Here is a 13,596-nt window from a genome sequence, read left to right on the forward strand (position 1 = left end):
CTTTTATGTTTTAAAAATTTCACAATACCTGGAAAACTTTTCCATGTTCTTCTGAACTGCTACACAGTATTCCAAAAATACAGATGTACCAGTTTAATCATTTCCCTATTGATGGGCATTTAGGTTTCTGATTTTTCAACAGACACATGCTGAGCATTACTGTAGTAATTTTGTGCAGATCTGACTATGTCTTTAGGATACAGAACTAGAATGGAATTGCTGGGTTAAAAGGTATTTGTAATTTAAATTTTAAGATAATACCTAATTGTTCTCCAAAGAAGTTGTTTGCATGAGAGTACCTGTTTCCTTATATTCTTGCCAACCATGAAAACTGTCAATCTTTAGTTTTGGTCAAGCTCATGAGCAAATATATTTCCTTTTAATTTCCATCTTCCTGATTAGTAGGGAAGGTTGAGTTTGTTTTCATATGTTTACAGGTCATTTATATTTTTTTCTGTGAACTGCCTTTCCATAGCCACTGCCCACTGTCTCATGTAAGTTAATTACCTTTTTTTAATTGGTGCTACCCTCCCCCTTCTTGAAACTGCCTCTTCTCTTGGCTTTCACAGCACCACTGTGGCTGGCCTTCCTTCTACTACTCTGACTACAATTTTGTATTTTATAGAAATTACTTCTCAATTCTTTAATGTTAATGGTTTCCAGGACTGTCCTTTGCTTTTCCCACCTTGTATCTTCTTCCCTGGGCTAACGTATCTATACTTCTGGTGTTAACTCCTAGCAATATCCTCGTCTAGGTTTCTCTCCTAACTTAGAGAATTACAATGTTCACAATTTCTCCCACTTGGATGTTCCAAGCAGCCCATCTCAAATTGTCTAGAACAAAAGTCATCTTTTCCTCACAAAGTATACCTTTTGTTCTATTCCCTATTACGATTAATGCACCCAAGCCCGTACACCTGCACTGAAGCAACCTTTGATCAGGCTCTCTTGATTTCTGACTTGGATTATGGCAACCTTCTAACTTTGATTATGACATAAACTGGGTTTCTTGCCTTTTGGTTTCTTCACCAGTCTGTCCTTCTTGATGTATGTAGGATGACTCTTAAAAAATAAAAATCTGATTGTGTTATGCCCCTGCCAAATAGCTCTCAATTATCTACCCAGCCTCCCAATTCCCCATTAGTTTCAGGAAGAATACCAAACTCTGCAAGAAAACCAAACCCTGCATATATGAGATCTGCAAAACTCGTTAGTATTCTCTCCTAACTTCTGTGAAGACTTCAACTGTAAGTCTTCAGCCAAATTAAACTCATTACTACTCCTTGCAGTCATTATTTGTCATATTTTATGTAACCGTGTCCATGTCCCTCAATTGTATGGAACAGCTAATGCTCTAAAATCTCTTCCAAGATGCTTTTCCAGGTTCCCCCAACTCTCTTCTCTTGATCCCAAGTAGGTACCTTCTGTTCTGTGGTGGTGTAGCACCTTCTGCACTCTTCTTACAGAGCGCTCACATACTGTTGTACTCTCATTACTAACACAGTTGTCTCTTTATATCCCACTAGACTGTAAGCCCCCAAAAGCCAAGTTCTGGCTTCTCCAGCTCTACCTCTAACATCTACCCCAGGGTCTGATGTATTGTAGAGGCTCACTGAATGCTAAATGAATAAACAAAACAATAATCTATGTTTTAAAAAAGTATAGAATATTTCACCTTTGGTACATTTCAAATTTTAATTTCATTTTATCATAAGAAACTAGATTCTAAAATCTCCCAGTTTTGATCTACGGTATGGAATCTCTACGGAATCACATTCAAGACGATCATTTTATTTCCTGAGAAGTATTAGAAGAACTTCACAGAAATCTGAGCTAAGAACCTAATCTATAATATCTCATTTACCATAGTAACACTGAAAATAAAGTGGTCCATGAGATTCTGCCTTTTTAAACTAACAAAACCTAAGGATGCATCAATAAAAACAGTTTCCAGATCAAAAAAAGAAAGTTTCTTATGCAGTTTGGAATGTATCACTTTAACTTTATTCACTGTATACATTCTAATGCTATTTATGAAATAACTCCCACAGGAAAGAGACTTGGACTATTTTAGTTAACGTAGTACCCCAGCACCTGTCAGAGTGCCTGGCAGGTAGCAGAGTTCAATAAATATTTGTTCAATGAATGAATGCACACAAGAATCTAGCTTTGAGCTGAGAGATAGGTAAAAGAATTTTTTAAATAAAAGCAAAATGATCTAAGCATTTGTCCAATTACCTCTTTGCAAATCTGCTTCATTGTGACTTCCTCCAAGTTAGCATTGGCCAATAATTTCTTTACTGTTTCCTTTAACTCTTCATCTGTAGGAGGTTTCTTCAATTTTTTAATTAAAGGTTCATCATCTGAACTATCCTCAGATTCACTTTCTAAAAGTAGGATATTTATTACATGTGAATAAATATTTTTCTTATACAGCAAAGTAAATTAACATTCAAGACAGACTGGGAAGAATTCTTTAAGCACTCATCAGATTTTCAAAGGGTATTAGATTAAAAAAATCATAAATCACAACTCTATAAATCACCTATGAAGTATGCATTGAAATTTCTGTCAATTTTGAAAAATTATAAACAATAAGAAACTGACTACTACTTTTTTCCCCAATGTTCTTTGCAGTTTACCTATTTTCCACACATACTTTAAAAACTATGTTTGTTACACCACATAAATTATATCTTTAAAGTTGCTGAGAATGTGTCATTTCTAACATACCTTTTTTGGAACTGTTCTGATTCTTCTTGGTGGTGCTGCTATCTGCTTTCTTAACATTAGCACTTTTTACAGACTTTTTACTTTTAGGAGTGGCTTTCTGTTTAGGTTTTTCTCTTTTGGATGTCTTTTTTGGTGGCTGTTGGAAAGGAAAGCAGAGTACATACACTGATGAGATTAACTGCCATCCCTTTACTCCTCTACACCCTTCAACAATATTAGAGAAAATTAGTCAATATCACCAATAAAAAATTATTACTAATGATCAATTTTTGAGATGACTAACACACTCAACAAACTTAATTCTATCCTAACAGAAGACTAAGTTATGGGAAGTCAAGAATCAAACACTAAAAATAATAGATGCCCATTCATTCCACACTATAGACAGAAGACTTTATATGCATTATCTTAATCTTGAAAAAAAACTCTAAAATATAGGTACTATTATCATTCTGTTATTTATTATCAGTCTCTCCCAACCAGAATGCCAGTTCCATGAGGACAGAGATGTTTTTTGACCCTCTTGTGTTCACTCATGTATCCCTAACTCCTAAAATAGTGCACGGTGCATAGGCATTGCTCAGTAACTATTTATGAATATATGAGGAAACTAAGGCTCAGAGAGGTTATTTTATCCACAGTCTCACAACTAACAAAATAAAGAAGTGAGATTCAAATAGACCTGTCTGATTCCAGAAACTGTTTTATTAAACACTAACTCAGGGCCAGCCCCGTGGCTTAGTGGTTAAGTGCATCCGCTCTGCTACTGGTGGCCCAGGTTCGGATCCCGGGCATGCACCGACGCACCACTTCTCTGGCCATGCTGAGGCCGTGTCCCACATACAGCAACTAGAAGGATGTGCAACTATGACATACAACTATCTACTGGGGCTTTGGGGAAAAAAAGGAGGAGGACTGGCAATAGATGTTAGCTCAGAGCCGGTCTTCCTCAGCAAAAAGAGGAGGATTAGCATGGATGTTAGCTCAGGGCTGATCTTCCTCACAAAAAAAAAAAAAAAAAAACTAACTCATAGCTGATAAAATACAAGCAAAGTATACCTATATATATACGGATTAAAATGATGAAATTATAGTTTATAGCTACCTTGTCTCAACCAAGGTCTAGGAAATTAGGAAATATTAATTCTTCATTTAATTAACATTCCCCAATGTTAAAGCATCCCTTTTAAGCAAATATCCCAAGATAACTTAAAATCTCTCCATCTTTACATACCAAAGATAATGCAAATCACTTTTTTTTTTTGTGAGGAAGATCAGCCCTAAGCTAATATCCATGCCAATCCTCCTCTTTTTGCTGAGAAAGACTGGTCCTGAGCTAACATCCGTGCCCATCTTCCTCCACTTTATGTGGGACGCTGCCACAGCATATCCTGACAAGTGGCGTGACGGTACGCGCCCAGGATCTGAACCTGGGCTGCCAGCAGCGGAGCGCGCGCTCTTAACAGCTACACCACGGGGCCGGCCCCACAAATCACTTCTGATAGAATGTTTCTCCAAATGTTTTAACACTCAATTTCTGATTATCATCATACTTCAATCTTTTTTTTTTAAAGGAGAGACACTGTGTTGAACTTACCCTTAAAGAAAATTTAAAGTGTATAGACCAATCTGTCCCAAAACTTAAGTGCACTCAGGCTATTTCTAAGTAGAGTTCATTGGATTTTACTGTTTGTCTTTCCTCTTGCTACACCTGCCATCACTGTGCATATTTACACAAGCCTAATAATACCCTGCACTACCTCAATAATATACTGTTTGCTAGGAACTAGCTAACCTACCTACTTTAACTGCTACTAAAAAATGCATTTATGTGGTGTCAAGGGGCCAACATGCTTCTAAAAGTAAAGTCAATGAGCTTTACTTATGGATTTTCCCTGTTTAGAGGCCATTTTTACTTCTTAATTCTCAGAAGTGTTCCAGATAGTGGGGGTTGCTGGAATGGCATCTCAATGGTTCATCAGTTTTCTATGACTAACTTGAACTAGGTTTTAAGTTTATTAAATGTCCACCTAATTCATAAGAACCACACTAGGCTCTGGAAGGGAACGCTAAAAATTCATAAGTTCTGTTGATGCACTTAATACACAGAATAAAATAATCACCATTATACATCACTCTTTAGTCAAAGGTTAATAAAATCTGGACCTGTAGGTCATTCAAATATTTTACAAGAAACTAAGTTATTACAGAAAGGGTTGGGGAGGGTGAGCAACAGATAGCAACAATGTTATAAGCATTATTACTAGGTCTTCTTCAAATTAGATAATTAAAATCAGATGATTAAAATACTTCCAGAGCCTTTTAAGACCAAGGTATAAGGCTGTCATTAAAATTTCAGAAGGCACAGACACAATATGGCACCATTTTTAAACCTGCAAATGGGGAGTAGTAAGTTGGACAAAGCATAAAAATTTGCAGTGATAAAGACAGGATAATCAAGCCATCTCCATAAAATGTTACTATTGAACAAACACAAAGAATTAAAACTATGCTTCTTACTATATTTAACACCATTTTCTAGAAGGGATAGTGTTCTTTTTTTGTGTGTGTGTGAGGAAGATCAGCCCTGAGCTAACATCCATGCTAATCCTCCTCTCTCTGCTGAGGAAGACCGGCTCTGAGCTAACATCTATTGCCAATCCTCTTCCTTAACCCCCAACACCCAAAGCCCCAGTAGATAGCTCTATGTCATAGCTGCACATCCTTCTAGTTGCTGTATGTGGGATGCGGCCTCAGCATGGCCGGAGAAACGGTGTGTCGGTGCGCGCCTGGGATCCGAACCCGGGCCACCAGTAGCTGAGCGCACACCCTTAACTGCTAAGCCACGGGGCTGGCCCCAGGATAGTGTTCTATAGTTTTTTAAATGGATAACTAGCCTATCATCTATTAACAAAAAGATTGGAAACATACTGTCACAAGCACCATAGAATATACAGGCTACGAGGTAACAGTGTGGGCTCTGGAGGAAAGCTGCTTGGTTTCAATTTCTAGCCCCAGTACACCTTTGAGTCCTAGGGGAAATAATAGTACTTAATGGTTTCATGGGAAATAAATACATGGAAGTGCTTTTAATGGTGATGGGCACATAGGCAATACTTAATAAATACTAGCTATTATTACTATGAGGGCTCCCTTTTGTAAAGAAAGAAATTCTTTCATTATACAAATGTAATTTCCTCCAATAACTTGAAGTTTACAAGTTTTCTTTAAAAGCAAGGCAGATACACAGAATAAAAGCAGTAAGACAGACTAAACAACACCTGTTTTACCTAACCATGATACATCATGCTTTTTCATTACATTCTGGTAGAAAGGACCGGACCCACAAACATCTGAATCCCCGTAATAACAAATTATGTTATTTATACTGGATTTCACTTATCTTTAGTAACCAGTTACAAATTATTCTGTAACAAATTTAACGCAGGAATTCAGTAAAGTATCTTATTTAGATAGATAAATGTTGGCATGGGGAAACAGTGAAAGCTGAAGAGTAAAATAAACCGTAGAAACCCATTCCTATGGGTTTCATTTTGAGCAGAGAGGCAATCAGATAACTGATTAACTCACATTGTGTGCTGTAGCCTTGCAGGTGTTAAGAATCACTTCAGCTGCCTTGAAGATAAGTCATTAAGTATAGGAGGAAGAGGTAACTTGGGAAAATGGGGCATCTCAAAGGAGAGACCTTGGTATTGGGACACAATGGACAATTTGTGGCAGTTAAGGCAAATACAAGTGATCTGGTATTTTGGAGGCAATGAAAAGGGGCCCTGGGAGAGCTAAAAAGGAAAGTTAAATTTTACATGAACTTTCAAATCTCCATTACTCTCATTCTCCCTCCTCTAGGGAAAACCTTCCTCCTCTAGGGAAAATCTTCCTCCTCTAGGGAAAATCTCACTCATGATTCTAAACCCAACTTAATAACCACCTCCTCTAAATCTTTCATAATTTAACTAATTATGAAATTAATTTGATCGAATCAACAATTTGATTAATCCATAGTTCCATAGTACTAGGCCTACAATTAATTTATCCCTACCTTATGAAAGGTACTGTGAAGCAGTGAATAAGAGCAAAGGTTTTAGAGCCAAACTTCCTGGTTCAAATCCTGACTCCACTGCTGACTTATTTTGCATTCTCTCAAAAAACTTACCCATCCCTGTGCCTGTTTCCTCATCTGTAAAATGGAGGTGGTAATAGCAGACTTTGCTGAATTTAACTTTTTCTCCCACATTTTCATCTCTCTGATATTGGGGTACATTTTATTTTTTTATAATTTTTTATTTATTTTTTCCCCCCAAAGCCCCAGTAGACAGTTGCACGCCACAGCTGCACATCCTTCTAGTTGCTGTATGTGGGACACGGCCTCAGCATGGCAGAAGAAGCAGTGCATCGGTGCACGCCCGGGATCCAAACCCGGGCCGCCAGCAGCTGAGCACGCGCACTTAACTGCTAAGCCACGGGGCCGGCCCTAGGGTACATTTTACAATTTACATTAAAATGATTCCTCATAGGCACTGTAGATTTGATGAACTATGGCCATATCTGTAGAACTGTTGTGAGCATCAAATGAGTAAACAGATATAAGGCAGCAGAGAAAACACCTACGTTTATTAAACTGTAGTTATTTACACGCCTGTTCTTCCACTATACTGCGTGTTTCTTAAGGGCATATCTGAATCTCCATTAGAAGAGACACATGACTATCATATTTAGCTCTATCCGTCCCCAGTAACTACAAGAATGTCTGGCACAAAGTAGCCACTTAAATATTTCTTGTCATGTTCATCTCTGTATCACTTGTAGAAGGTTTACCTGTTTTACCTGTACTCTGAACCCAGAATGTAGTTAAAAATGCAATTAAAAGGAAAAAGAAAAAGGCATTTGTACGGCACTGCTTTCATATACACTATCATCTCATATGAGCTAAAAAAAACCAAAACAAAGCAAAAAAAATCCCAAGACAAAACAAATGGTTTATCTCATTAGAAATGAGGAAAATGTATCTGAGTAGTTAAGTGAGCCAACGCCTCACAGCTGGAAGAAGCAAGACTTTTGATTAAGTCCAGTGTGTCTCCTACCATATAAGTTGCTTATACAGTCATGCGCTGCATCACGCCGTTTCAGTCAACGACAGACCGCATACATGATAGTGGTCCCATGAGGTTAGTACCATATAGCCTAGGTGTGTAGTAGGCTATACCATCTAGGTTTGTGTGAGTAGACTCTATGTTTGCACGATGACGAAATTGCCTAACAACACATTTCTCAGAACGTATCCCCATCATTAAGCGGTACATGACTGTGGAAATGACTAATGTACCTGTTTCTTTAAGCCAGAGTTGAAACTACTGAACTAAATTATACTAATAAGCCAGTGATACCATAACCTATTTATCATATTGTTAAATTTAGCTCTTCTTCCATTACATGCAAATATTACTAATAACAAAGAATAAAAAATGTTGGCAGAAAATACAGAATGGCGACAAAGGACAACCAACCTCTGTATTAGGGCTGTCTCTGGCCCTTAACCCCAAACTTTGTATAGGCTCCAGGATTGTTTCTCTAAAATTTTTTCTTTTAAGCTAACATGGGCCTTGGTGTAATCCAATTTTATATAGTTTTCTCCATGTCCCTTTCTTTTGCTATGCCAACCTTTAATATTTATAAATTTTATATCTTCTTAGCTTCCACGTTATCTTGTCCATACCTCTTTTTTAGCTTTTAGGTTATATTCTACTGTACTTTTTTTCCTTCTAATCTTTGACTTCTCTCCTCCTACCAACTAAATTGAATTGCTTAAGGGTAGAGACCTTGTCTTATATGCTTCTTGATCTCCAATGCAGAGCTTAGAACTGGCACTTAGTAGTTGCTATGTAATTATTTGGAAAATTGAGATGGGACAAGATCCCTGGAGACTACATAATCTTTAAAGATCTATTCCAACTCCAAGGTTCTATTTCATTAGAATCACTCGGCTTGCTAAGACAAACATGTTTTCTATTAATAGCAGCCAGCCAAACTTCTTGATTTTTTAATATCACTGTCTTCTGGTACAACTTACCTATATAAATTGTATATTTAAAAGGAAAAAAAAAAAGACTATTGGATCAAATCATCAAGGGTGAGGGCTGAGTATCTACATATTTCTTTTAAAGCCCCAGAGCTGACTCACCTAGCTATAAGCCACATAAGATGAGAGATAAATTTATGGTCTAGATCTGGCACCAAACTTTTTCTATAAAGTGCCAGGGAATAAATATTTTAGGCTTTGCTGGCTACATATGGTCGTCGTTACACATTCCTCGCTTTTTGTTTTTTACAAATATTTTAAAAATGGAAAAACCATTCTCAGTTTCCAGGCTATACAAAAACAGGCCATAGGCTGGGTCTGGCTTACAGGCCATAGTTTACCAACTCCTTGTCTAGATTATGAATTATTGGAGATACACAGGGAAAAGGCAAGAACCAGATAAAGCAATCAATAAGACAATTCTTCAAGTTATAAATTTATGTCAATAGCTTTTAGTTTTAAGTTTTTATAAGCAGAAGTGGATATATACTGATATTAACTTTTTTTTTTTGTGAGGAAGATCGGCCCTGAGCTAACATCCGTGCTAATCCTGAGGAAGACAGGCTCTGTCTTTTGAAAAAAGGCTCCTCCTTTTTTTTTTTTTATAGAAAGGTGTTTTTTTTAAAATAATTTTTATTTATTTATTTTATTATTTATTTATTTATTTATTTATTTTTTCCCAAAGCCCCAGTAGATAGTTGTATGTCATAGTTGCACATCCTTCTAGTTGCTGTATGTGGGACGTGGCCTCAGCGTGGCTGGAGAAGCAGTGCGTTGGTGCGTGCCCGGGATCCGAACGCAGGCCGCCAGCAGTGGAGCGCGTGCACTTAACCGCTAAGCCACAGGCCAGCCCTCCTCCTTTTTTTTTTCCCCCAAAGCCCCAGTAGATAGTTGTATGTCACAGCTGCACATCCTTCTAGTTGCTGTATGTGGGACGCGGCCTCAGCATGACTGGAAAAGTGGTGTGTCAGTGCACGCCCGGGATCCGAACCTGGACCGCCAGTAGCAGAGCGCGTACACTTAACTGCTAAGCCACGGGGCTGGCCCTCATGTTAACTTTCTGAAAGCTATAGCTTAAAATCAAATTTGGATCTAAATCAGCAGTTCTATATAGAGGACTCTGAAGACAGAAGTATATGAACTAGAGGCTCTGGAGAGTAATATAGAGAACAGATTTAAAAAATCATTATATATTTATTATATATTCAAAGCACAAAAAATAAGGATATAGGGGCCAGCCTGGTGGTGTAGTCATTAAGTGCACGTGCTCCACTTCAGTGGCGCGGGGTTCGCAGGTTCAGATCCTGGGCACGAACCTATGCACCACTTATCAAGCCATGCTGTGGCAGGCATCCCACATATACAGTAGAGGAAGATGGGCACAGACATTAGTCCAGGGCCAATCTTCCTCAGCAAAAAGAGGATTGGTAACAGATGTTAGCTCAGGGCTAATCTTCCTCACCAAAAAAGGAAAAAAAAAAAAAAGGATATATCATCCTCTCTCAGGGAGTAAAGACTAAATGAGATGCAAGATGTGAAAGTACAAGGCACTCAGCAGATCCTCAATAGTTCCCTCCTTGAATGTACCATAAATGCTTACTGAATGAGTGGTACTTCTCCCCAAGTAGACTATCAGTTCCTGGAAGACAGAGGCCATGTCTCTCTCCCTTTCTCCACACTTAGCAAAATGCTCAGGTAGAATAAGACAATCCTTATGACTAAACGAGAATGATGAATCTATCCCCACGGGTTGTATTATTCACAAAACAATGCCTAACATCTCATGGGTTCTCTAAAGTCTGGCTTCAATATACGTTACTCGAGCTTTCTCTCTCATTGCTTTACTTCTGGGCACACTACCTAACCACAAACAAGTGTTTGTCAAAGGTTCCCTGAACTTTCTGCTCCCCATCTTTGTTCACGTGTCCAACTTTCCTTCCTATTTCCAAGGTCAATTTCAATTGTTACTTCTTCCATTTCCCCCTAAAGCTTTCCTTCATCAATAGATAGGGAGATTCTCTTTCTTTTGAAATCCTATATCAAGTATCACTCAAATGATATTTGGGTATAAAATATCTTCTGTAACCCCAACAGCACTTAGCACACTCCCAATTTATGGAATTGAGCAATGGAAAAGCGATTACATTAGAAACTGAGTACTGGCCCTCTATTTTAAGTTTCTTTTAAAATATTCAGAAAATTTTAGTAATTATACTAAACACATTAAGTAGCATTATAAAGGAAAAACATTGGAGGTACTCATGATAGTTAATGCTTCTGTTATTCAATCAAATAGGAGCCAAGACTTGAGCCTTTTAACAAAATCTATGGGCAAAAACTAGGTGGTGAGTTAAAAAAAAAAAGAAGACAAAGCTACTTTCTAATTGTCATGGGATTTAAGATTCTAGCTTGCTATCTTTGAATATGCTGTGAGTGGTTCAGTCAGGACCATCCAATATTGTAGGTATTTTTGATATGCTAAAGAGAAACAGATAAAAATTGACAGCTGCCATTAATTTCAGATAGTACAATGTACTGTAATCTAAATATTTAAAAGATTAACAATATAAATTTTTAAAAATTTGAAGGGGTTTTCCATGTCTCTGATAACCGTGAAGGTATAGAATCAGAGGAATGACACAAGCACTTTTTGAAGGAAGGCAAAAAAAAAAAAAATCTTGGGAGAAAAGGCTTACCTATCTTTTATAGGCAGCAGGGCTCTTGAAGGAGGGTCTCCAAAAAAGACGCCTGTCACAGAGCCAGAATCCTGTCCTCACAGCAGAAAGGTTGTACTGGGTGAACAGATGAACAAAATAAAAATTAGCTTAAAATACACTCTTCTTTTAACAACTTGGCTGAGAAAACTCAAGAGTGCCAAGAGTAAAGAATGTGCAAGCCTCGTCATATTTCACAAAAGATTATGAAAGCAAGTTTAAATCTAAATAGATTTTATTATGGTAATTATTCAACTTTGCCTTCCAACAAAAGGTTTCAAGTTTACACAGTTTTGTAATTCCTCTGATTACATTATGAGATGGGGGGAATTCTTATTTTTTAGAACATAATTCAAGACTAACAACTTTCACATTTACCCTCCCACCACTACCAAATAATTCCTTGAATGGTCCAAATATATGTTTACCAAAAATTATAACTGAAAGTTTCTCTGATTTGGCAAACGTTGTATGATGGCTCACTCAACATCCCAGTTTTTACTTCCTTTCCTCCTACAGAGGCAAGAAAGCTAACACCCAGATCTCACAGCTTCCCTTGCAGCTCGAGATGGCCAGGTAACAAAGTCCTGGCCAATGAGATGTACATGGAGTTCTCTGGTAAAAGGCATTCCTTCTGGGGAAAAAAAAGCAAAAACATCTTGAACAAAGACTTTTGCTCTTTCCTATCTGTAACAGGGATACAATGCTTAAAGGTAAAACACCTTGTGATCATGAGGTGAAATGCTACATACAAAGATCGTGGCTCAGGAAGAGAGATGGTACTCAAATTCTTGACATCTTTCTTGAGCTGCAGTACTGGCCCAGAATGGCCTGTTTGTGGACTTTTTGTCACGAAAGAAAAAGGAACTCGTTTTGGACATTATTAGTGAGGTTTTTAAGTATTTACAGCTGAAGACACTCCCGATACAAATAGGAAAAGTCACATAAATTCTCAATACTCACAAAGTAAAAATTCAGTTTGTTTTATAGTTTTCTTGAGATAAGAGTGTGTTATAAAAACACTAGGAGACAAAAACTGAACAAGTATTTGGATAAAATGAAAAATGGAAATTAAGGATAATTTTAAGGGTCTAAAAGATTATTAGAATCGTTTTCTCCAATGTAGGAAGCACTGCTTCTCCTTTCTTTTTTCTGTACTCAGTAATTTCTCCGTGTCTAAGGTGTAACACCTGTGAATGACATGCCTGAGCATGGTTTAATCTCACTGGTTCATTTTCATTTTAGCAATCTTCCCCTAAGGAGGCTAATCCAGTAAGGGAACCAGTTGATTTTCAGAATAAGTTTAGATAAAATAACTAATCCTGTCATTCTCCTATTCTCTAATTTTAAAGAAACTTCATCTACCAATTTCTTCCTGGTCCCAAATTGCTCTCTTTCTACTGCCCTAAAAAGCAAATGTCCAAGAGCCAAGAGGATAAAGAAGTTTAAAACATCTCTTTTATGAAGGAATTACTACCCGAGTCACTAAGAACATCTTCTTTGAGTTAATTCTGAAGAAAAAGAGGATTAAATAGGGTTGTAAACCACTCACCACATTTCACAGAAACAGAGGTATACAGCTACAGAGAACCTCAAACAAAATGTCTTAGCAATTACTGGAGAACATGCTAAATGCAACATATTTTCTTACAAAAGACAAAAAAACCTGCCAATTGTTTTAACTATGTGGTTTTCAGTAATTTCAACCCTACATTCAAAATATAATAAATTTACTTATAAATTTCCTATTCTTTTACATAGCTAAATATGAAAATTAGCAGGTGAATGAATAATCTTCAACCTCACATAACTGCCAATGGATAACTATAACTTGAACTGGATTTCTGCTTGAGTAAGATTTCTAACTTCAGCAATATAATATAGATTATTTAGTCCAAAGTCCTGAGTTTACAAAGGAAACAAGAAAAGGTAAAATTAAACTACCCAAGTTCATAGTTATTTACTCCAAGAATCTAAACCAGAACAAGAAACTGATATTAATGGGGAGAAGTCTTTTATTTATGAAAGAAAAATTCATTTCAGGAAATAAAC

General features: G+C 37.2%; 1 protein-coding gene across 3 annotated transcripts in view; it reads right to left on the minus strand.

The window, feature by feature from the left end:
* Positions 1–13,596, minus strand: part of DEK (DEK proto-oncogene) — a 31,841-nt gene that overhangs the window by 3,533 nt on the left and 14,712 nt on the right. For all 3 annotated transcript variants that reach the window (XR_015553973.1, XM_087438070.1, XM_004432089.3), the window contains 2 exons: positions 2,734–2,869; positions 2,239–2,387 (listed from right to left, as the gene is read on the minus strand). Coding sequence is in view for 2 of the 3 variants with exons in the window: in XM_087438070.1 (XP_087294196.1) it covers positions 2,239–2,387; positions 2,734–2,869 (285 nt within the window). In the remaining variant the exon portion in view is untranslated. The remainder of the gene's footprint in view (positions 1–2,238; positions 2,388–2,733; positions 2,870–13,596) is intronic.

This window comes from Ceratotherium simum, chromosome 13 (assembly GCF_057802395.1).
Source record: "Ceratotherium simum simum isolate JZ-2026a chromosome 13, ASM5780239v1, whole genome shotgun sequence".
NCBI lineage: Eukaryota > Metazoa > Chordata > Mammalia > Perissodactyla > Rhinocerotidae > Ceratotherium > Ceratotherium simum.